A 25,579-nucleotide genomic window follows, 5' to 3' on the forward strand; every position below is an offset into this window, starting at 1 on the left:
TGGCGGCGACATGTGGACCAACTGCGCGGATGCCACCCAGCCGTTCCGCAGGGGAATGTAGCAGTCATGCCAGGGATGCCCCAGGATGTGCCACTGACCCTTCCGAGTCCCAGCGCCATTTCTCCTAGCACCGTGCCAGTGGATGGGACCGCAACATGGCACGCACCTGTTCCTGTGCCTGGTTCTGAGGGGTCATTACAGTCGCCTGCTGTTCCGCTGGCCAACATGGACCATGCACCACCAGAGGTCGCTCCACTCCCTAGACGGTCGGGGTGATTGTGTAAGATTATGTATGTTTCATCCGGGGAGGAAGGAGTGTTGTGTCTGGCGAGCTGCCTGATGACGGGAGCGCGCATCCTGATTGGTTGCAGCAAGTGCAAGAGTTTTCGCGCTTGCGGATTGGTTAGTTAATTTGACAGCTGGGTATAAAAGGCTGTCTTTTCCTCAGCTGTTCTGTTCTGTCAGTTCTAGTGTTCCTGCGTTAAATAAATGAAGTTAGATGTTCCAAGTTGCCTCGTTATTGCTACCCTCAGTATTGTTGTGTTTATTGCCCTTTTGGCTGCAAGAAGGAGTCTGTGGGCAGGTGAAGCAGTCACTCTCAAGCAAGGAGGAGAAACTTTCCTATGTTTCCCTTCCTCCTTGTGTTTAGACATGACTCAAGGGACAAATGAAGAGTACTATATGTTCAGCCATTAAACTCATTGATGGATTGATATTTGTTTCCTGCCTTTATTATTTTTATAAACAACATAAAGCTGTGAACATACTTAATACTCTTTCTTCCTCCTATTTTCCCCACAACATCAACCATGTTTGGTGAGTTGGGGGTGAGACAGAGTGATTGGCCCAAAGTCACCCAACCAGTTTTCATGCCTAAGGCAGGACTTGAACTCACAGTCTCCTGGTTTCTAGCCTGGTGCCTTAACCAGTAGACCAAATTGGCTTTTTATACAAAGCTTTTCATCTACATGTACTCATGCAGTTTTACACCGAACTCATGAATCTAATTACTCCACAACTAAAACTATCACCTTAATTACTTTTTAAAATTTATTTCTTCTGCAAGTACAAAGAAAATCTAGAAAAGAATATAATGAACAAAAACAGATTAAAAGGAGATTTACAAACATACAAACATCCTGCTTGAGCAGGGGGCTGGACTAGAAGACCTCCAAGGTCCCTTCCAACTCTACTCTATTCTATTCTATAGTCAAGTTAGCTAAAAAATAAAAAGGGTATTAATATAAGTCTACACTTTGAAAATTTGAAAAGCACTAATATGCCATTATATAAATATCATTATTGTATAATAATTGCCAACTTGGCAAAGCCAACTGAGCATACTTTATGGGGATTGCTATCATCTCACCCCTTATCTTAGATGAAATGCCAGAAGAAACCACTGGGGGATGTTGGACTTTGCTGGCATTGATTCTCCAGACTTCTTTTTTTTACTAAAGTACCCAGAGTTGTGATAATTGGGATGGCATGACAAATTTGTGAATAAATAAGCTGATTGGGAATTACTATGCTTTGTAACTTTTCTCAGCTCTTGAGTATGACGCACAACTGCAAAGCAATCCATTTCTTCAAATTTGTTGCATGTGTCAGATCCCTAAAAGTGATACTGCCATTCAATTGGAAGAAGGGGAAGACTTGGATTCAATTTACTAGCATTGCCTGTGTCAACAGATATTTTACAACCTATATCCTGACGCCAAAGAGCCCTGAGATCCTCCTTACCTGGAGGAATTTTTATGATAGCCATGTGGGTTGTTTCATTTTAAAGGATAACAGTGTGAATGCATGGTTGTTCGAATTCTCAGGGAAACTAGTAAAGAAAGCATCTTCACACTTGTGTATTGGCTAAAATCTGCATTCTAACTTAAAGGGAGGGGTCTCTACTGCTTTAATCCTACTTGTCTTGCCTAAGGGTATTCAGATCTTGCTTTAAATGGGTGGCTATCACTTCTGCTTAATAAAAGGTCTCTTTTGAACAACCATATTTCAAGAGTTTTTACTTTCTTAAGTTGGAAGGAGAGGTAATCCTTACAGCATGTAAGAAATTTCCTTGTGTGAAGCAGGATATTACATGTCCCAGAGCAACCCTTCATTATATTGATTCAAATCACTTTGCTCCTGTCTTTTTTCCTTTGCGTTTAATATGTACATATATGTTATTTAGCAACCCCTTAAATTTCCCTGGTGCTGAATCTGACTATTGATCAGTTCTGAGATTTTAAACGTCTGCATCGGGGTGAAATTCAAAATTTTTCCCTACCAGTTCTGTGGGTGTGGCTTGGTAGACATGGCTATGCGGTCATGTGACTGGGTGGGTGTGGCTAGGTGGTCATCTGGTCATGTCATTTCAGTGCCATTGTAACTTTGAATGGTCACTAAATGAACTGTTGTAAATTGAGGACTACCTGTACATGCAGAAGTTAATCCTATTAATTTCAAGGGACCTGCTGGATTTGGCTCCCTTCTGAACATGTAATTTCCAGAATAAAGTTATTGGCTTCATAATAACTTGGTGGATGGAATGGTTGTTAAATTGAGGGCTACCAGTATGGACTTCAACCTCCAGAATTCCCCAGCTTTCTTTTTGCTGCAGATCCCATATCCAGTGTCAAGATGAAGAGATGAGACAGCATTTTATCAATAAAAAATTAATTTTGAATTATTAGCTTTATATGATCACAATCTTAAAACCAGACTTACGGATGTAAAGATATAGGCAGATTTCATGTAAGAAAAGCTAGAATATTTGCAAGCTGCTAACCAATTTCACATATACTAGCTAAATAACAAGTTTCACAGAACACAGCAGGAATAAATTGACACTGACAATAGGTAGTCCTCAACTTGCAACTACTCATTTAGTGACCATTCAAAGTTAGAACAACAGTGAAAAAATTGACTTATGACCATATTTCACACTTATGTCCATTGCAACATCCCCATGGTCATGTGATCAAAATTCAGACAATTTTGCAATCTTGGGAGGGGCATCTGTGCTGCAATCCCAAGGAAAGGACACGCTGCATGAAAATCCCCCCCCCACTTTTCCTGCCGATCGTTCTTTATTTGGGTTGCAGCACAGACACACATCCCCAAAATGCTCCATCTGAAGCCTTCAGCCTTGCAATTCTGGAAAGGACGTCTGTGTTGAGATCCCAAAGAAAGAATGGTGGGTGTATGTGTGAGAGAGAGGGAAAAAGAGAGAGAGATCCGATCCAATCTCGGAGAGTTATCCAGGGCTGGCAGCAATGTTCTCTCTGTCATCGTCATCCCCCCCTCTCTCACACACAGGTCCCTCACCCTCCCAACCCTCCCAAAGCAGCCACATCCCTTCACTAACTTACTTTCCAGCTCCGTTCTCCACTGTCACGTGCAGGGCAAGAAAAGTAGTCTTTGGGACTACGGTAAAAAAAACCTTCCAACATCTACATTTCATGAATTTATAGATTATTACCATTCATCTTCTAAACAACACATGAAATTAGACAATACTGGATTCTTTGTTAAATTGTGCATCTCAAAATGAAGGCAATTCAAGACTGAGAAAACTACTTGTTATAGTTTTTTGTGTCAGATCAGCGTAACACAGCACAAGTCTTATACGGCACGGGAGCCGAGATAAGTCCAACAACAGGGGTCAGGTCCAGATCATCTTTAGATGTTCCTGGGGGTGGCTGGAAGGTAAATTTCTGCAAGAGGCTGGTAAAGAAGAGGAAAAGTTCCATTTTGGCAAGGTTCTCACCTGCACATACTCTCCGACCTGGAAGAAAGCATAGATGGTAAAAAAAGAGAGGTGGGGGGGAGAGAGAGAGAGAGAGAGAGAGAGAGATTTATGTTTATTGGTTTCTTAAACTATTTCACAGGGTTTCCCAATATTCTTTGGTCATAGAGAGATCAGCATAGAGGGGGAAAAAATAACATTTCAAAGATATGGAAAGAAGTAAAAATGCAGTAAAGGAATGGAGACCGAGAATTTTTCCAACTAATAAATGGCAGCAGATTTCTGAATTTGAAGATAAAGTCAAAAAATTAATGCCAACGCCGGAAAAACAGATGTGGGTATTATCCTTAAGATTTTTGATTCCCGAAGAGAGCAATTAAAATATTGTAGGGTAAGGTGCTTGTTCAGATATTGATGAGGCCAAGATATGTGTTGGGATGAGTGGATTATTACTCAATTGGACATAATCCAAAAATAACTTTTTAGGCCTCTCCAGGGCAACCCTTCTGCTTATCTAATTCTCTGCTCTTTTGGGGGGGGGTTTAGTTCTTTGAATAGAGAAAACGTCAGAAAAAGGATTTTTGAAAAGGATGCTAATAAATATCCAATTGTGGTGCAGTCATGTATATTTTCATCCTGGTGCCATTGCAGGTAACCTTCAATTTACAAGCGTTCGAAGTTACACTCTTACTACTGTTGCAGCATCGCCATGGTCACGTGATCAAAATTCAAATGCCTGGCCACTAACTCATATTTATGACGGTTGCAATGTCCCCGAGTCACCTTCTGAGGCCTTGTGACAAAGAAAGGCAATGGGGAAGCCAGATTCACTTAACAACCGGTTCTTACTTAACAACTGCAGTGATTCACTTAACAATCTGGCAAGAAAAGTAAAGTAAAATGGGGCAAAGTTCACTTAACAAATGTATCATTTAGCAACAGAAATTTTGGGCTCAATTGAGATTGTAAGTCAAGGACTACCTGAACAATAAAAACTCTGAAGCCTCTCCTAGAATGTTATGAATATTATCAGTGCCACACTGGCTGCAGAGCATGGCTTTGGCACAGCTTGTAGGGAGATTTGCTAAGTGTCTGTTGAATAACATCGCTCTATCTCTGTGTACTCTGTCAAGGGGAAAATATTATTCCCTCTGTCCTCACTGCCCAGCTTACAATGAAATCAGGGCCAAACTACTGACCGTAGTTGAATTCAAGGGCTTGGACTTCGAATGACTGAATTAGATTTTTTCAGATGTGTTTCTAAGCACTAGAATTCAGGATTCTATTTTTATTTTGTTGTCATTTAAACTTAGAAAGAATTTTTAAAATGTATTTAATTGTAGCCCTGGTTTAATTTCCCTTCTCTCTGATGCTCTTCCTTTACCATCTTATTTATTTTGCTTTGGTGCACTTTATGTTCTGATACATTGCTATGATCTAACAATAAAAGCTTAGGAAAAGCTAATAAAGGGGTCAAACTATGAAGAGCCAAAGTCTGTGTCCATCTGAAGGTCCCAGTCAGCCAGGAAGCTGAAAGACAAGATTCATCCCAGACTGCCAAAATGCGGAAATGCTGATACTGAGCATAGCAGGAATAACAGTAACTCATGCACAGGGTTGATGATTGCCCAGCCAGACTTTGGAATCAACTAGTTCCTGGGTGAGCCTGGCCACACATGTTGTCCATGAGGTCTAAACTTTATTAAAATAAGGTTTATTTATTTGGTTACCACCTTTAAAGCGCTCCATGGCTTAGGACCTGGTTATCTACGGGACCGCCTACTACCACCAATAGCCTCCCACCGGCCAGTACGCTCTCATAGAGAGGGACTCCTCCGGGTGCCGTCAGCCAAACAATGTCGGCTGGCGACCCCTAGGGGGAGAGCCTTCTCTGTGGGGGCACCTACCGTCTGGAATGAGCTCCCCCCGGAGATACGGAGGATCCCGGATCTGCGCACCTTCCGCCGCGCTGTGAAGACCTTCTTATTCCAGCAGGCGGGCTTGGCCTAATCTCTTCCCTTTTAAATATGTAAATTTTAATCTGTTTTTAAATTATTGGGGTGTTTTAATCTGTCTGGGCCAAAATAATTTAATTTGATTTTATCTGGTTTTTAAATTTTTTATGTCTATGTTATTTTATTGTTTGGCTGTTCACCGCCCTGAGTCCTTCGGGAGTAGGGCGGTATACAAATCGAATAAATAAATAAATAAATAAATAAATAAATGAGATTAAGATTGTATAACTTGTTTTCTTTTCAAACAAGGTGTTAAGGGTTGCCTTTTATGGGACATAATCTATGACATCAGAGAATCTTACCTGCAGAAAATGGCATGAATGCATCCCTCTTCACAAATTTTCCTTCAGAGTCAAGAAAATGTTCAGGGTAGAATTTATGTGGTTTCTCCCATTGAGATTCATCATGGAGCACAGAAGTCAGCAAGGGAATGATGTATGTGCCCTAAAAAGTGAAAGGATAAAAGGTTGATATGGAAAAGAATATGTGCATTTAATGCATAGTGATAGAAAAATGAATTATTCCTGTAAAAAGCATAACCTGAGTAACACCATTTTAAACACCATGTTTTACCTGGTAAAATTCCGAGATGGGCCTGTTTGGGGCCTGCCCATTCCAGAAGGGGAAGTCCACAAATAACGATACCATTTAGCATGGAAACATCTGTGTAGGGTATTTTTGAAGGGTATTGTTGGAGGGGAATTTCCGGGGCGGAACATGTGCCAAATATATTATATAAGACCTGAAACTAATGCTCGGGGGAACTGTTTGCATCAGTTTGTATCGGGCTTCTGTATCCTGAAAACTGTATTTAAACCATGTAATCGAAGTGGTCAGACGTCTTCTCTTTCATGGGAGAACCCTTTTGCAAAAGCTTGAAATATATATATAGCTATATATATATATTTTTAATAAATCCGCTGTTTTTTCTTGTTCACGCTCTCTATTTCACTTATTATATGGTAATGCTGATTTCTGCATTTAACAATTGGCGCCCAAACAGGGACTTGAAGAAGTCCTTCTGGAATGGAATTTTTAGCTAGGGGCCAGTGGGTACCCACGCTGATTTTAGCGGTCTGGACCGGGTGGTTCTTTTCCAGAGGGAATTGCTCTTCTTTAACCTGATGTGACAAGGACCTGAACAACTGAGCAGGGAGGTCTGAGCCATGTGGGATCAGGAATACAGTGCACTGACCCAGAGTGAGTATAAGTACGGGGTACTTATGGGATGTCTCGCTGGGGTGGTCTGACTCCTTGGATGTCTGGTGCCATGTGGATGTTGAGATGCATTAGACATGATTAGTACTTACGTTAAACATGCTAACCTGAGCTTTCCTCTGCAGTTCCATTTTCTGGGCGATTGGAGTGGTCAGAGGCTAAGCGTGTTGAGTGGATTTTTTAAAAGAAAAGGAGTTCAAATAGGGAAGTATCGGCTTTAGGTATAAATAGATAAGTAACTATGATGCCCCGACATGGAATATTTGTTAAGGATCCTGGAAATTAATCCTGGAATTTTGTAAAGTGTTTATTGAGAACTAAGTATTAGGCTTGGAGCAATATTCAATTTAAAAAAATTATTAAAATTATATTTCCATTTGATCTGCATTTTTAATTAACTATCTGGTTGAACACTGATTTATTTTATGCACCTCTTGCTGGACTATAAATGTGAACTTTTTATCTCTTTTTACTGCTTTGCTTTGGGGTTATCAAACAATTTCGCTTTTGCTGCATGGCAGCCTATTGTGCAAAGACTTTCTCCTTGATAACTTCACTATTGAGTTGATTTGATTTTTATTTGCATCAGATTTCTACTGCCAAGGATTTTGTATTTTACTACTTCTTAAAATAACTGTTTCATTTTTCTTTTTTATATATCTTTGATCTTTTTTCTTTTTCTTTTTAAATAAATGGGGATCTTCCATTTCTATTTACTCTCTATTGTGGGAAATATCTTTATTTTTTCTATGGTTATTTTGTTATGGAATATCTACTTCTTTTGTCCTTGAGAGGAATTGCCAATGTTTTCTTGCCAATGTCTGGTTATAAAAGAAATTTGGATTTTATTAAAAATGAAAATAACAATAAATCAAGGATTTTGAATATTAGCAAATCTTTGAAATTCATGAATTACAGCATCGGTGTAAGGCATTTTGACTCGGTGGTCAGTCCTTGGTTGAATATCACCAATCTCTCTTGCAATTTCTGCTTGGATCTTACCTGGGAGAACAAAATGATATTATGTATCAAGATGATTCATGTACTGATCTTTTTAAACCGCCAGAAGTCATGTAGTCTCCAAATTGCTGAATAAAATAAAATATTTTTTTCTTTGAAGAACTGGTGCTAAACCGTGAAGGAACTTTGTCAGATATTAGAGGAACAAAGCAGATTCCTATAGGAGGAAATATCAGAAGGATATAGAGAACAAATTCATAAGAGCCTTGGTGGCACAGCAGACTAAAGTGCTGTTAAGTAGCACCAGCTGCCTGCAATTACTGCAAGTTCAAATCTCACCAGGCTCAAGGTTGACTCAGCCTTCCATCCTTTCGAGGTAGGTAAAATGTGGACCCAGATTGTGGGGGCAATAAGCTGACTTTGTATAAAAAAGAACACCGCATTGGGGGGGGGGAGCGAAAGCCCTACTAAGCAGATATATACAAAAGTATGAAGGCTATTGCTTAACGCATTGTAAGCTGCCCTGAGTTTCCGGAGAAAGGGTGGCATATAAATCGAACCAATAAATAAATAAATAAATATGAGGGAAATATTACAAAGATACAGAAATATTATTAGTAATTATAAAAGTAGAGTTCAACATTTGCATCAGTACATCCAAACATATTTCACCTGCTCTATTAGAAAATAAGGTGATGAAACCAAGTATGTTTGTGCTTGATATTTCATGATATTAATCTCTTATCTCATGCGTTCACACTTTTCTTCTTCTTTCTCCTTGTAAGAATATTTCCATTTAGAGAAGAGATTTTCCTCCATTTATTTTGTTCTTAGTATTTAATTCCTTCAAAAATTTGGAAATATTACATTCTGTTAATCATGAATGTAACTGTTCCTTTAATCTTTTACTCTCATCTTTCTTCTTTCAACATGTTTTCTGATGTGATGCTATAAGTTTTCCTGTTTCATTTGCATTTCCAAAATGATTTTGTTTGACATATTTTAATGTTCTTTTTGAAATCATGTGCCCATATCACAGAGGAAATCTGCATTTCTTTGATAGTGAGAACCTTAGAGATGCAACACATATGAATCCTTGAGTACACTTGGTATCTTGTGGAAAGAAACATAATCGCTTGCTGTTGGATTTTCAACCTCTATCAGATTTTCTGATATTCTCTGATATTCTCTTCTATTGGATTTTCAATCTCCCAAAATTGGTCAAATATCCACATCATGAAAAAAATTTCTTGAGTTTGTGTGAACTCTGTAGACCTCATCAATATCTCTTTGTATATTGTCTTTATCTCTTTGCGTTGCCTCTGCTAAAATTTCCACCATTTTCTTTCCTAAATCTTCGTCTTTATTTTCCATGATATTCTGAAATCTACGTTAGAATGATGCTTTCTCCACTTCCAAATACACAATCGATTCTTCTAGTTCCTTACTGATTGACACATGTTTTTGTTCCAACGTCTCTATTTTCTTATCTGTTTGTTCCATTTTTGATTCCACTGTTTGGATCTTTTGTTCGTTTCTGGAAATATTCTGTTGGATTTTTTCTATTTTATCATCCATTTTTTAAATATTTTCCTTCATTTCTCCCATATCTGGTATGTTATGTTCCAAATGATGATCTGTCTGTATTCGAAAGTCCCACATGATCTTTTCGGATATAGGTATGTCATATATTTTACATAATGACCAGTGGATTAATTTAGCAACTTGGTCGTGTCTAGCTTTATAATCAGTTTGTGCGATTTTGCTGCATTCACATATTAAATGTGAAACAGTTTCGACTTTGTTGTTGCAAAGTGGGCAGTTTGGATTATTGGTGGATTTTTGTATCTTTGCTTTCATGGCATTAGTTTGTAGTGCTTGTTCTTGAGCAGCCAGTATTAAACCTTCTGTTCCTTTCTTGATGCCCATGTAAGGTTGTCATCACATTTTCCTTCAATGTTTTTCAAGTGCTGTCCATGCAAAGCTTTGGTTTTCCATCTGTTTAATCTGTCATCCAGCTGTTTTTCCTTATATTCTGCCTTATATTCTGTTCTATATTCTCTATTCTATAAAAACATTTTTATAATGTTTTCACAGCCAGCAGCAATTTTTCTGTACTTTGATTCACATAATCATTCAAACTTCATTTTTCTTCTCCTACAGTTTGATGGATTTGCAATAGTCCTCTGCCCTGTATTTTTCTTCGCAGGTACAACCTGTCAATGTCACTTTGTGGATGTAAAGCATGGTACATATTGAAAAGTTTGCATGTTTTCCGGTCCAAGTTTTCCAGTTCAGCCAAAGTCCAGTTGATTATTCCAGCTGAGTAGCGTATCACTGGAACTGCCCATGTATTAATGCCTCTAATTATGTTTCCAGCATTCAACTTTGATTTAAATATTTTGCGGACCCTCCTGATGTATTCCTTTTGCATTGACTCTTTGACTTTTCCATTCAAGATGTTATCTGCTTCCAATATGCCTAGGTATTTGTAACCATCATCCTTTGCTAATGCTTTTACTATGTTTCCATTTCCCAGTTCTATTCCTTCTATTTTTTTCATTTTTCCTTGCTGCATGGATAATATAGCACACTTTTCAAGTCCAAAGTTCATTTTGATGTCGCTGCTGAACCGTTGAACTGTGTTGAGTATTGATTTAAGTTCAGTGGGGCTTTTCGCATCTATTTTTAAGTCATCCATGTATAGTAGATGATTTATCTTGCCATCTTGGCTTGAGATTTGGTATCCCAGTTTTATGTTTCGTAGGATTATTATCAATGGAATTAATGCGATGTTGAACAGTAGTGGTGAAAGTGAGTCCCCCTGGAAGATTCCTTGTCTGATGTTGACTTCACCAATGTTCTCCCCATTTGCTGTTAGAACTGTTTTCCATTTTTGCATATTTGCTTTCAAAAATGTACAAATATTTTTTCTGATTCCAAAGTTTTCCAGACAGGGGTTAATCCAGCTGTGGGGTAATGAGTCAAATGCCTTCTTGCAATCAATCCATGCCATATTTAAATTTGTTTTTCTTCGTTTTGCATTTTTTAGTACCATTTTGTCAATGAGCAGCTGATCTTTTGTTTCTCTTGATTTTTTATAATTTCCCTTTTCTTCTACTGGATACAAACTGTTTTCCATCAGATGATTGAATACTGAATGTGCTAGTATTCTTGTAAAAAGTTTGAATGTTGTTGGCAGACAACTAATTGGGCGATAGTTGCTTGGCTCTGTGCCCTTTTCTGGATCTTTCATTATCAGGTATATTCGACCGGCTGTTAACCATTCTTCGCTTGCTGCATTTTGAAGCATTTGATCAAATTGAGTGGCCATGCGATAATGGAGGCTGGTCAGGTATTTTACTGCAGTATCCATGCAGTTCATTCACGCCAGATGCACTCCAGTTCTTGACCTTCTTTGCTTGTTTTGCAACCATGTCAGTTGTTATTACAATATTTTCCATTTTATTTCATGTTGTTTGTTGTTGAATATCTTTGATCCAGGAGGCAGTTTTGTTGTGTTCCACTGGGTTTTCCCACAGTTCTTTCCAAAATTTCAAAGTTTTTTCTTTACATGGGTGAACATTAGTTTGGACTCAATTTTCATCAAGGGACTGATACAAGAGGTTTTGGTTTCTTCTAAACTGGACATTTTCATGATATTGTTTAATTCATCCTTCGTATCTTTCCATTTTCTTTGCTGTTGTTATTACACGTTGCTTTAGTTCTTCCATGATTTCCATTATTGTTTTTTCCTCCAGGTTGTATTTATTGTGTAAACTACTTTTTAGCTTTTTCTTATTTAGTTTTCCTTCTTTCAAGTACTTCAGATTGCTGAATCCCCTCATAGTGTTTTTTATTTTATTTTCAAGTCAAATTTTCCACTTTGGTGTTCCAGCAGGTTTCTTTTTGGCATTTTATAACCCAGTTCTGCAGTTATAATGGCGGCTGTGCTATACATTAGTTGGTTGGTTTCATATGGTGTGCTGGATGGGATGGAGGTTAAAATGCTGTTCACAGCAGTTAGTAGACCTTTCACTTGTTTGCTATGCACTTCACAAATGGTAGGTAGTCTTTTTCTTTCTATGTTTTCTTTTATGTGGTTTTCAATCTTTTCTTTCAGCATTTTTGCTAGATCACTTAGCTCTACACTTTCAAGTTGTTGCACAGGAGGAATTTCATCCTGTATGTTGGTTTCTTCCACTGGTTGGTCAGTTTGTTCAGGTGTTGGAAAAGTTTCTTCATCCTGTTCATCATTGGCTGTTGTTTTCTTTTTAGCCAATATTTCTAGATGTTGCATTTCCACATCTGTGAAAACTTTATTACGGATGATGAAGCGTCTTTCATCCATTAATCTTTGTTCAGTTACATCACTTTCCGGGTGTTTTTCCTTCCACAGTTGCATCATTCTTTTTTTGAAATCCTCTGACTGATGGTTCTGCCTGGTAATAATATTTGATGATTTCTCAATTTTTTTCAGTTGTCCAAGTTTTGCGCTTTTGTTTTAGTCACTTTGCAATTGCACGCCCTGGTTCTCTAGAAGTAACAACTGAGCCTCTTTTTCGACAGATGTCCAGGAGCCATAGCATCTGATGTAGTCCTTATTGACCCGGGCAATGCTTGATCCAGTGTGGATTTTTGTTGATTCCCTCTCATCATTAGTGATAGTAGGTGCTTTGTTGGTTCACAGTGGCTAAGCCACTACTGATCCAAAAATGATAATTCCATAACCGTAGGAACTGCACCGAATAGCTGTCCAGGCCCAGCCATGGCTACCTAACTGTTTGTTTAATGGCAGAAAGGCAGGATAAGGAATGGGGGGAGGAAAGAGGGCTAACTGCCTATTTGGTGGCAGAATCAGGAATGCGGGGAAGGAAAGAGACTTAACTACCTGTTGGGTGGCAGAATCAGGAATTATTATTATTATTATTCTCTTTTATTCTTTAAAAATGAAACTCAGTCAACTGGATATTTAAAAATGCATCACAAATACCATTGACTGGTGCTAATGGTTGATACGGGTTGCTGCCAGCATCCTAGGTATCAACCAAGTACCTTCTTAAAATATATGATGTTCCGAGTAGCACAGTTTTTTGCAGTTCTGCTGGTGTTATTGCAGGAAGCTGCAATTTCTTGAAGTATTTTGTGAAATTCTTGGACATTGTACCAAGTGCCCCGATGACAATAGGTATTACTGTGACATGTTTCATCCATAGCCGTGTAGTTTCTATGGCCAGGTCGCAATATTTCATGATTTTTTTCCAGTTCTTTTTCTTCGACTCTGGCGTCTCCTGGTACTGCGATGTCAATAAATTGTACATTTCGGTTTTCGACAACTGTGATATCTGGCGTGTTGTGTTCCAAGTGATGATGATGATGATGATTACTATTTCCATCTTTTCTACTACCTACTCCATTGGAATCTTACAGTTATTATTACCTTGTAGTTTGTATGTATACTTGTTGTTTGTATGTATACTGAGACCTTATGCATCGGAGAAAAAAATCATTGTGTGTCCAATCACACTTGACCAATAAAGTAATCTATTCTATTCTATTCTATTCTATTCTATTCTATTCTATTCTATTCTATTCTATTCTATTCTATTCTATTCTATTCTATTCTATTCTATTCCATTCCATTCCACTCCACTCCACTCCACTCCACTCCACTCCACTCCACTCCACTCCACTCCACCCCACCCCACCCCACTCCACTCGTATTCTTATTTGAAAGGCAACTTAATTCTTGGCTCATCACTTTGCCTTCATTCAAGTAGCGCGCCAAAATGCCAACTATTTTTAATTTTTATTGCAAGCCAATATTATGAAAGTGCTTACTCTGAATTTCTGGGTACTTCATCATTAGGAGTATGGCCCAACGCAGAGTGTTTGACGTTGTGTCTGTTCCGGCACCAAATAAATCATCTACAAGACCTATAAGATTTTCTTTATGGAAATATCCATCATGTGTCATCTTCATATTCTCCTGAAGTGGATAAAGAAAATACTAGTAGGAGAGCTCAATCTACCCACATGATCAATATTCCTGAAATCTAAGAGGGCACTTCATATGTGGGTAATAGCCTCCCTGAGAGGTTATAGTTGTCCCAGTTTACCAGATTTCTAGAAGGAAATCAAGCAGTTGCACAGAAAGAGAAACGATTGGCGCAAAGAGTTCACCCATTCCCACCCCCACTTGGACCCACTCCTCCAGAAAGGGATCAATATTGAGGGCATTTTTAATGGAGAGAGAAATCCATTAAATCCATGGTTGTAGTTTTAAGTAGCTGCAGATTCTGAAATAAAATAATGAAGAGGGAATGGTTAAAATTACTTTGGAAATTTGTTTGTCCTATATTTCTGAAAGAAAGATCTTAACCAACCTGCAGATTGTATATATGGAGGCTCGTTTTTAAAATATTTTTTTTAAAAAAATTGGTAATAACAGACATGGGTAAAATAATCCATTACCCGCCTTTTCCGAACAAGAAATGATTCAATAAAATTCCTCTGATCATTTTCATCAAGGTCTTGGAGATATTCTATGAAGGTGGTCTGTATGAAATCATGGAGCTCCTTTTGATTCTTCATTATTGTTTTACGAGCACCCAAAAGGAACCCCAACTTGGGAAACAAATTATATAGCTAAAAGAATGATAAAGGAAAACACATATTATGGAAGTTGAACATTTTGAATTTTTCAGGTGGAAATCTCAAACATTTTTGTCAAAACAATGTTATGGGAAGCAACATGCTTTGCTTTTCAACAAAGCTTGAATAACACAGATTCTGCTGCCTGTTTTTCATGGCATTTTTTTTGCCAAATATGAAATTAGATTACCAACACAGCAGGGCTTCCCGCAAGCTGAGCATTTTCCCTAATTATCTTCAGTAGTTGTAAAAATGTGGCATCTTCATATTCATAGCGTTTCCCAAGTAGAATAGAAACTATGATGTTGGAAACAGCAGCAGTGAGAATTCTTGTGATGTCAAAGGGTTTTCCTGGACAAAAACAATAGGTTAAAAAAATTGTGAATAAAACCAGGATTAAATTTGTTTTCTACTGCATTTATACTCAAAATCAGCTTATATAAAGGGAGCATTGCTCACAGAAAGCTATACCTAGTGCTGATAACATTGGAATGAGAATAAAATATTTAACAAAGTTATTATATTGCATCTTCATTAAATTATTGTTTTAAAGTTTTAAAGATCAAATAGCTTGACCGAAAGCAGGGAGGAGCAAGAACTCCAGTTTACAACACATTTTCATGCTTAGATGAAGGACTTGCAACCCCCTCTAAATAGAGGATTTAGAGGAGTCTCTAAAGAAGAATAAGTCTAGAAGTGATTGATGAGAGACTATCGTATTACACTGAATTAACAATTCAAGTCCTCTGGAACCACTTTTCCATCCATAAATCACATTTCTGTAAATATAATTAGCATAAGTTGGACAATGAAACATATTTATAGGGAAAAAACAATGGGTTTAAGACAGGGGTGGGTTCTAAATTTTTTTACTACCGGTTCTGTGGGCGTGGCTTATTTTGTGGGTGTGGTTTGTGGGGGTAATGTGACTGGGTGGGTGCGGCCATCTCCCCCCCCTTTTTTTTACTTGTGGGAGCAGCCTATCTCTTAACCTGCGAGAACAGCCACAGCGTGCCCCCGCCCTCTCTCTCCAAAGTTCCTCGTGGCAGAGGCAGCATTGCTTACCTGCTAAAAGCGCAGCCCTGGCTGCTGTTTCTGCCGCTTCTCCAACCACTCAGAGCCCTGTGTAATAGCGCTGTGGCTTGCTCGAGGTAGCTGCAGTTTGGACTCCCCCCCTTCCTCCATCTTCTCTTACTTGAGTTGGAGCCTCGTGGCGTGGCCAAGGCTGAGGAAGGGTGGGATAGTAGCTGCATGGATCCCCCAGTGCCGCGAGTGTCCCCTGCGCTGCAATGATGAAGTGCTTTGCCAAGGAAAGCAGAGTCTCAGGCTGCTCCTGGAGCAGCCAGGAGAAGGAGAAGCTGGCAGCGTGGAGGCGAGCCGCTCCAGGAGGAGCGGATGGGAGCGCAGCTTCTCACTCATGGAGATCTACCAGTGGGGAAGTGGGCGTGGTAAGAGGTGTGCTGGCCAGGAAGTGGTCATGCTCCCTGGATGGAGAGGGTTGCACAAACCTTTGCTGGAGTGAATGTGCAACCCTCTCCTGCCAGGGAGCATGAACGCTTCCTGGCTCGTGCATTTCTCTCTGCCCCAGCAGTTGCTCCTGGTGCTGCCGGAGAAGCGGCAGCAAGAGAACCGCTCTTGCTGGGGGCAAGGGGGAAGTGGTGGCAGGAAAAGCAGGTCAGGGCTTCCCTCCCTCCAGAGGCCTGGGGCTATGCCAGAAGTCTGCTTGGGTGGGGAGACAAGGAAGCCCTGGACTGCCCATCCTTGCCACCACCGCCCCCTCACCCTTGGTAGCAGTTCTCGCAGAGCAGCTTCCCTGGCAGTGGCAGGAGCAGCTGGCAGGGGAGAGGGGATGGCGGCAGGCTGCAGCAGCCGACAGTTCGAGCTGGCTAAGAGGCAACGTTCCTCCTCCTGCCAGCCTCGAGCTCAGCTCCAGGCAATGTCCAGCCAGCCATACCTGGTCACTCCCTGTGGCAGCCCACGTGGATCCCAGGCAGCGTAACTTCACGGCCTTTCCTCATGGTGGCGGTGATGAGGCAGGCAGGCAGCCGGATGCACGGGAGCGACTGGTGGCAGCGCTTCTGGCTGGCAAAGGGTGGAGTCCTGGGGCTGCATGTGGGCAATGACAACATGGCCGGTGCACATGCGCACTAAGACATTAAGGCCAGCTAATCTGAGACAGATAGAGGAGCGATGTCTTGGTTCCTAAGACCATTGAAAATATGTGTTTTCCGATGGTCTCTTAGGCAATCCCTGTGAAAGGGTCGCTCGACCCCCAAAGGGGTCGTGACCCACAGGTTGAGAACCGCTGTTTTAGAAGCTTCTGATGATCAGGCAAGTCAGCTGGAATCGCCAGAGGCTTTTATTTATTTATTTATTTTATTAAATTTATATGCCCCCCTTCTCCCGTAGGACTCGGGTGGCGCACAGAATAAAAACATGTAACAATAAGAAATCCTAAAAATAGCCAATATAAAACCCCAAACAGAATAAAATCTCATAGCAGATCAGGGAAATTGCTGAAACAGCCATGTCTTCAGGTCAGTGCAGAAAGTGCGGAGATTAGGGGCTGTCTGGAGCCCGATGGGTAACCTATTCCAGAGGGTCGGTGCGGCCCCCGAGAACGCCCTCATCCTGGGGGCCACCAGCCGACATTGTCTGGCCAATGCCACCTGGAGGAGGGCAGCCCTATGTGACCACACAGGGCGGTGGGAGGCCGGTAATGGGAGTCCTGCAAATACCCTGGGCCCATGCCATGTAGGGCTTTATAGGTGAGAACCAGCACCTTGAAGCGGATCCAAAGGGCAACTGGCAGTCAGTGCAGCTCGCACAGGAGAGGTGTTACATGGGAGTAATGGGAAGCTCCCGTAACAACCCACGCGGCCGCATTCTGGACCAGCTGGAGCCTCCGGGTGCACCCCAACGGCAGCCCCATGTAGAGGGCATTGCAGTAATCCAACCGAGAAATAATGAGAGCATGAGTGACTGTACGGAGGGCATCCGTGTCTAGGAAAGGGTGTAACTGGCGCACCAGGCGAACCTGTGCAAAAGCCCCCCTTGTCACGGCCATCAGATGATCCACCAAGGACAGCCAAGAATCAAGGAGGACGCCGAGTTTACGAACTCTTCCAGAGGGAGTCAGCAACTCCCCTCCCATCTGAAGTGATGGGGCAACTAGATCAGGAGATGCTGGCATCCACAGCCACTCAGTCTTGGAGGGTTTGAGTTTGAGCCTGTTTCTACCCATCCAGACCCGTACCATCTCCAGGCACTGGGACATCACGGAAAGGGCATCCCTGGGTTGGTCTGGGGTGGAGATGTAGAGCTGGGTATCATCAGCATACTGATGATACCTCACCCCGAAACTACGAATAATCTCACCCAGTGGCTTCATATAGATGTTAAAGAGCAGGGGGGAGAGAACCGAACCCTGTGGCACCCCACAGGCAAGGGGCCTCAGGGAGGATCTCTGAGCCCCCACCCAAACAAACTGCATATGGCCCAAGAGATAGGAGGAGAACCACCGTAGAACAGTGCCTCCCACCCCCAACCCCCGGAGCCGTCGCAGTAGGATACCATGGTCGATGGTATCGAAAGCCGCTGAGAGGTGAAGTAGCACCAGAATGGAGGAAAACCCCCCATCCTGGGCCCGCCAGAGATCATTCACCAGGGCGACCAATGCCGTTTCTGTGCTGTGCCCATGCCTGAAACCCGATTGGTACGGGTCCAGATAATCCGTTTCCTCCAGGAATTGTGGAAGTTGGTATGCCACGACAGACTCAACAACCTTCGCTATGAAGCGAAGGTTGGAGACGGGATGAAAGTTGTTCAAGGAGGCCGGATCCAGAGCAGGCTTCTTGAGGAGGGGTCGAACCACTGCCTCCTTAAGTACGGCAGGGAAGACCCCCATCCCTCAAAGAAGCATTGATAATTGCCTGGATCCAGTCTCCAGTCACCTCTCTGGTTGCCGTAACAAGCCAGGAGGGACATGGGTCCAACAAACATGAGGAGGCCCCCAATCTACCCAAAATCCTGTCCACTTCATCTATGGAAACAGGGTCAAAGTCAACCCAGATGTTACTTTCAATACTAGCTCCCACTTCCTCATCGGATCCTGCCCAGTCAGAGTCTAAACCCATCCAGATCTGAGTGACTTTGTCTTGCAGAAATTGTGCAAAGTCCTCAGCACTGCCTTGTAAGGGGTCCTCCCTCGCTCCCTGATTGAGGAGGGAGCGGGTCACTCAGAACAAGGCTGCTGGGCAATTTTCTGCAGATGCAATGAGAGCAGCGAAATAGTCCCATTTCGCCGCTTCCATTGCCACAAGATAAGACCTAATATGGGATTATTAGGATAATAATTCGGATTCGGAATGGGATGATCTCCAACAGGCATTTTTTTCCTACAACCTCTTCAGCTGAAGAAGTTACACAAAAAAAACGCTTTTAGAAGCTTCTGAGATTCCAGCTGAGCCACGCGATCATCAGAGGGTTTTTTAAAAAACTTTTAAAAGCATTTTTTCAGCCAAAGAGGTTGTAGAAAAAAATGCTTTTAAAAGTAAAAAAAAAAAAGCCTCTGATGAGGTGGGCGGGGTAAGGGAGTGGTGACCGGGCCGGGGACCGGTTCGGGGGCGTGGCCAGCCAATGTTATTACTGGTTCTCCGAACTACTAAAATTTTTTACTACCAGTTCTTGCGAACTGGTGTGAACTGGGAGCAACCCACCACTGGTTTAAGAATTGTTTTAGAGAAGGTACCTTGGTCACTTGATATAATCTGCAGAAATTATTTCCTGTTCTACCTGTTCTGGATTTATCCCAGAAGATGCTCCATAACAGTATACAGACCCACCTGCATAAGTCTCCATTGTCTTTGTTAAGACACTGCATTCTTCTGTGATTTTGTCCTCAATGGTCCTCTTGCCCATTCCATGGTCCCGCAATGTGGATAATGTAAACCGTCGCATCACTTTCCAGTGCTCACCATGAGCAAAAACAAAACCTGAAGAGAAAATGAGTAAGATAGTGAAATATAATTTTATCATCGTTTGTTCATTCTTGTTTTACAACTTCATTAAAACATGTTCTATCAATTTGATCAAGTGTTTCATTCAGTCTGTCCAGGAAGTAGGCTGAAAGGTATTTCAAAGTTTGTGTTAAAGATTTCTGCTCTGTTTTCTTGATCCTCTGCTTTTGATATCCAGCCTTCAGCATCTCCTTATCAAAACAAAACAAACAAAACAAAGCAAAAATGAAAGCAATCAAATATCTTTTAAATGATTCAAAACTATAATTCCATATCATCTGGCATCTTAATACATTATTATTTTTCAAAAAATCATATACTAAACACTTTTTTGCTGCATAGTCCAAAAATCATACATTTTAAAAACTTTTAAAATCAAATTTACAGTATCTTTTTTAAATTTTTATTTTATTTTATTTTATTAAAAAGTCAGTGCCATGTCAGGAGAACAATGCAAATAAGGCAGAGCCAGAGAGAAATCAATGGTAAATCTTAACATACAAGCTAATAACTATAACTGTTAACTATGTTAACAGTAATTACAGTAATACAACTAAAAAAAAGAGAAAAGAAAAGAAAACTTCAACTAAATTTCTACTAACATTAGCTTATTTACAAATTTTCCATATTATATCCATAGTTTTATACATCTTTGTTGTCCACACTAACAATTATTGACATTCATAAACTTCCCTCTCATTTCTACTTCTTGTCTTTATCCATTTATAAAATTTATTCCATGTCCTATTATATTTTGAGTCTTCTTTATCTTACATTTTTAATCTGGCCATTTCAACACAATCCCAAATTTTCCTAATTATGTCATCATCCAATAGAGTTTTCACATTTTCCAATATTTAGCATATGTACCGTATTTTCCGGCGTATAAGACGACTTTTTAACACATGAAAATCTTCTCAAAAGTCGGGGGTCGTCTTATACACCGGGTGTCGTTCTCCTGTAACCAGGTAGACCAGCCCAAAAGGCTCTGGCGATCCAAGCTCTGATGATCTGCTAATCAGGCAACTCAGCTGGGATCACCAGAGCCATGGAGAAGGAAAAAACTTTTCTCCTTTCACATGGCTCTGGCGATCCAAGCTCTGACGATCTGCTAATCAGGCAACTCAGCTGGGATCGCCAGAGCCATGGAGAAGAAAAACAGTAGGGACTTCCGGTGCAGCGGTCAGGGCGACTCCCTGCCTGCAATCAAGCAGGCAGGGAGTTGTGGACTTCAACTCCCAGAATTCCTCAGCCAGCAAAACAAAGCTGGCTGAGGAATTCTGGGAGTTGAAGTCTACAAGTCTTAAAGTTGCAAAGGTTGGAGACCCCTGTTCTATTGGGTAAGTTTTTTTCCCCTTTGGGATCTTTAAAAAAATAGTTAATTGGGGTTTTTTTTAGTTGTTCTTTTTTAGACCTAGCAATTTAAAGTTTAGGAAGTTTTAAATTTAGCTTTCATATAAAAATAAAAATAAAATAAAATTTGTGCAGCTTTCTGAGATTTAGTGTGTTTTTGTAGTGTTTCACTCTAACTACATAAACACACAAAATCTCACAAAGCTGTATGTGGAATTTTGTGTGTGTAAAGTGTGAAAGTTGGTTTTTGGGCTTTTTGTGGCTGTGTGAGGTTCCTGCTTGTTGCAGGGGCCATTTTGGGTCTAGCACAGCTATTTTTACATTGTGGGTGAGCCAGTTGATGTTTTTTAATTTTTATTTGGTGTCTGTTGGAAGAGGGGTAGTCTTATACGGCGAGTATAGCCCAAACCCTATATTTTAACAGAAAAATTTGGGGGTCGTCTTATATGCCCAGTTGTCTTATACACTAGAAAATACGGTAATTCTAGCTGCCATCAATATATATAACACTAAGTAAATGGTTGCTTTGTCATAACTTTCCGACAATATACCTAAAAGGCACATTTCTGGTTTGAACTCAAAATGTTGCTTTGTTATCATTTCTAACCAATTATGAATTTTCTCCCAGTAACTCCTTGCTTTCTTACGTGTCCACCACATGTGGTAGTATGTTCCTGGAGTCTGGTTACATTTCCAACAATTGGTGGAGGAGTTCTTATACATTTTGGCCAATCTTGCTGGTGGCAAATGCTACCTATAAAAATTTTTGTAAAGGTTTTCTTTATAGGCCGCAGCCATCGTCAGTTTGTAGTTTCTCTCCCAAATGTTTAACCATTTTTCTAATTCTATGTTGCATCTGAAATTCTTTGCCCAGGCAATCATCATTTTTTTTATCTCTTCCTCCATTTTATAATTCAGTAAATAATTATATATTTTTTTAATAATTTTTTCATCCGTCCCCATTAAAATTTTGTCCAATGCTGTTTATTCTTTATTTACATCCCATAATTTAACATCTTTTTTGTGTCTTGATTGGATACAGCCATCAAGATAAGTCCAACCCCTGCTTCTGCAATTCTTGTCTGGATTTAAGATTCCCCCCCCTTTCATCTAAAATGTCCTTGTAGCATACAATTTTTCCCCAATTTATAGGATTTGGATATGTTATTGCCTCCATTGGAGAGAGCCAGCCTGGTACTTCTCTATAGTGTTGTAGTTTAATTTTTTCCCAAATGTTAAGCAACGCGTTCCTCACATAAGACCTCTCAGCGGCTTTTGATACCATCGACCATAGTATCATGCTGCACCAGTTGGAAGAGTTGGGGATGGGGGGCACCGTGTTATGGTGGTTCTCCTCCTTTCTCTCTGACTGGTCGCAGTTTGTGTTGGCAGGGGGACAGAGGTCGACTTTGAGGCCTCTCATTTGTGGAGTGCCTCAGGGGTCGGTCCTCTTGCCCCTTTTGTTCAACATTTATGTGAAGCCGCTGGGTGAGATAATCCGTGGCTTTGGGGTGAAGTACCACCAGTACGCTGATGACACCCAGCAGTACATCTCCACCCCAGGCCACCCCAACGAAGCCCTTGAAGTGATGTCTCAGTGCCTGGAGGCTGTGTGGATCTGGATGGGGAGGAACAGGCTTAAGCTCAACCCTTCCAAGACTGAGTGGCTGTGGTTCCCGGCATCCTGATATAGTCAGCTGACTCCATCACTGACTATTGGGGGCAAGTCTTTGGCCCCCTCGGAGAGGGTGCGCAATCTGGGAGTCCTCCTGGATACGCAGCTGTCCTTGGAGGAACATCTGATGGCTGTAGCCAGGGGGACCTTTTGTCAGGTTCGCCTGATTCGCCAGTTGCGACCCTTTCTTGATCGGGATTCCATGTGCACAGTCACTCATGCCCTTGTCACCTCTCGCCTGGACTACTGCAATGCTCTCTACATGGGGCTCCCCTTGAAGAGCACTCGGAGGCTCCAACTGGTCCAGAATGCGGCCGCGCGGGTAATTACGGGAGCTGCATGGTGCTCCCACATAACACCGCTCCTGCGCAAGCTGCACTGGCTCCCAGTGGTCTTCCAAGTGCGCTTCAAGGTGTTGGTTACCACCTTTAAAGCACTCCATGGCATAGGACCTAGTTATCTTTGAGACCGCCTGCTGCTACCGACAACCTCCCATTGACCCGTTCGCTCCCACAGAGAGGGCCTCCTCGGGGTGCCATCAGCCAAACAATGTAGGCTGGTGACCCCCAGGGGGAGGGCCTTCTCTGTGGGGGCACCTACCCTATGGAATCAGCTGCTCCGAGAGATAAGGAGAATCCAAGACCTCGGTGCCTTCTGCCGTGCCCTTAAAACTTTCTTTTTTCAGCAAGCCGGGCTGGCTTAACATATTGTTAAAAATTTAAATAGGTTTGTCTTTTTAAACTGGGCCAAATTAATATATATTCTTTCAATTGTTTTTAATGTTTGTATTGTATGTTTTTATCTGGCTGTACACCGCCCTGAGTCCCTCGGGAGAAGGTGCGGTATATAAATTTGAAATAAAATAAAATAAAAATAAATAAATAAATTATGCCTCTGAAAATATTTGTGCGCCATATTTCTGCCATACCAAAGAAAGGTATGCCAGCCTAACTGCAAGTCGTGCCCTTCTAGTAATAATAGTCTTCCGTTATTCAAGTTCACCCAATCTTTTAGCCAGGTGAGAGCTGCAGCCTGGTAATATCATTCCCAATCTGAGAGCCCAAAACCGCCATTATTCCTAGAATCCTTAATACTTTCAATTTTATTCTTGATTTTTTCCCTTGCCTAATATATTTCAGAGTTGTTTTATTTAGTTCATCAAAAATTTTCTAATTTTACTGGTATGGTTTGAAATAGCATGTGAGGCTTAGGGGCTTGATACAATACTGAGGGACAAATTCACAGTGGCACAAGAAAGGTTTTTGTTGGATTTTCATCCTGGTTAGATTTTCAGAAGCTATTTCACTCATCTGAGATTCTTCTGGTGCAAACCTCAAATGAAAAAAATCTATACTGATCACACATCTGAAAGGTTTGTCAACTCCAATCCAAAATGAAATAACTCACCAAACCCTTTTGTTGCCTCTTCAAAAATGGGAATAAAGGGCCTCTCTGCAAATGCCTCTGCCTGGTTCACTAGAGCCTCTTTGACCGTCTCATAGCCTGTCAGCACCACCATCTCCTGCAATCCCAGTTTGATACGGAAAACGGGACCATATTCTTTTGACCACTGGAATTCAGCAGAAGGGAATCAAAGAGACAATTTTAATCAATGATTGGAATCACATATATAGAAGATGTTTACGAAACTACATGTCAAAATTCAGAGGCACATATAATGTTATTTCCTTTTTCTATTCTGTTGAGAATTGTGATGGTATATTATTCTTTATATCTTTTAGATTTTTATATGTTCTATATTTATCATTTAAAAATGCTTATATAATAAAAGATCCTCACAATAGAAATGCTTGTCAAGTTGAGAAAAGGTTTATAATATGTTGGAACAACATCATCTGTGCAGGACATACTGTGAATCATAGAATCATAGGGCTAGAAGGGACCTTGGAGGTCTTCTATTCCAACCCTCTACTCAAGGCAGGAGCCTTATACCATCCCAGTCAAATTGTTGTCCAGTATATTTTTGAAAGCCTTCAGTGGTGGAGTACGTACAACTCCAGGAGGCAGGTTATTCCATTGATTAATTGTTCTCACTGTCAGAAAATGTGTCTAACTTCTAGGTTGTATCTCTCTTTAACAAGTTTCCACCCATTACTTCTTGTTCTGCCCTTAATTTTGGTTGTGTACTGGCCACTGCAGAAATTGATTTAATAACTTATAATTCTGCTTAAAATGTGCAAACATGGGAGTTCCTTTAAGTACATCTCCAGTCATTGAAGCTTAAGAGCATTTATATTTCCCCAAAGGCTCCTTAGGATTTGAATATTTCTGCAAATCTAAATAATCAGAAAATTATTTATTCAATTGATTAATTGTGGTATTGTAAACTGTAGAAATAGATTTAATGACTTCTGCTTAAAGTGCAAATATAGAAATGTCTCTAAGTACATACAGATATCAAGTCATTCAGTTTAAGAACATTTACATTTCTCCACAAGTCCCTGGGGGTTTGAACATAAAATATTTAAAGGTATTCAGCTTGATCTCCAGTTTTTGATCATTTTACAAACAGTAAACACCATCAGGGAGACTTACCTGACCATTACCAGGATTTGGTCCCATCCCAATAGGTTTTGGCAAATAACAGTGAAGAGACTTGTTAATTATCAGGCTTTACCTTTAACATTGTTCCGTAAGGCCTCTTCAGATCCATCATGTGCAAGTTTCCCAAAATAGGTATAGTTCTGGGTCCCGGAGGGAGATTGTGGGAGCTGTTATTCCTGGAACTGTTCTTTTTCAAAAGAAACATAATTGCAAAAATAAATAGGAATAAAGTTAAAATTGCTCTGGTCCATTCCATTTCCTTTCAGTAAGGAGTCTTCAGTGAAAATTACAAGGAATTTTGAAACCTGAAATGATTCCAGCATGTATTTCAAAGCAATGCAATAGGCAGAGCCCAGCTACTCTTTCTACTGAATCCTCA

General features: G+C 40.8%; 1 protein-coding gene across 1 annotated transcript; it reads right to left on the reverse strand.

Moving 5' to 3' along the window:
* Positions 1 to 3,447: 3,447 nt before the first annotated feature.
* On the reverse strand, positions 3,448 to 25,579 carry LOC117659600 (cytochrome P450 2K4-like). Its single transcript, XM_087887929.1, has 9 exons — positions 25,274 to 25,579; positions 24,043 to 24,205; positions 19,434 to 19,583; positions 14,780 to 14,940; positions 14,410 to 14,583; positions 13,777 to 13,924; positions 7,862 to 7,977; positions 6,060 to 6,201; positions 3,448 to 3,781 (listed from the first exon to the last, which is right to left on the reverse strand). Exons 1-9 carry the CDS (start codon positions 25,454 to 25,456, stop codon positions 3,597 to 3,599), a joined length of 1,422 nt encoding a protein of 473 aa, XP_087744055.1. The 5' UTR covers positions 25,457 to 25,579; the 3' UTR covers positions 3,448 to 3,596.

The sequence above is a fragment of the Pantherophis guttatus genome, chromosome 1 (assembly GCF_059756535.1).
Source record: "Pantherophis guttatus breed Tessera chromosome 1, ASM5975653v1, whole genome shotgun sequence".
Lineage (NCBI taxonomy): Eukaryota > Metazoa > Chordata > Lepidosauria > Squamata > Colubridae > Pantherophis > Pantherophis guttatus.

Bases quoted from the DNA above. Each gene is read 5' to 3' on its own strand.
- LOC117659600 (XM_087887929.1), bottom strand. From the start codon at position 25,456: ATGGAATGGACCAGAGCAATTTTAACTTTATTCCTATTTATTTTTGCA. The intron at 14,941-19,433 runs GTGGGTCTGTAT...GTTTTTGTCCAG, and splicing joins GACAATGGAGACTTATGCAG to GAAAACCCTTTGACATCACA. The intron at 6,202-7,861 runs ATTCAAAATCCT...TTCACTTTTTAG, and splicing joins AATTTCAAAGATTTGCTAAT to GGCACATACATCATTCCCTT.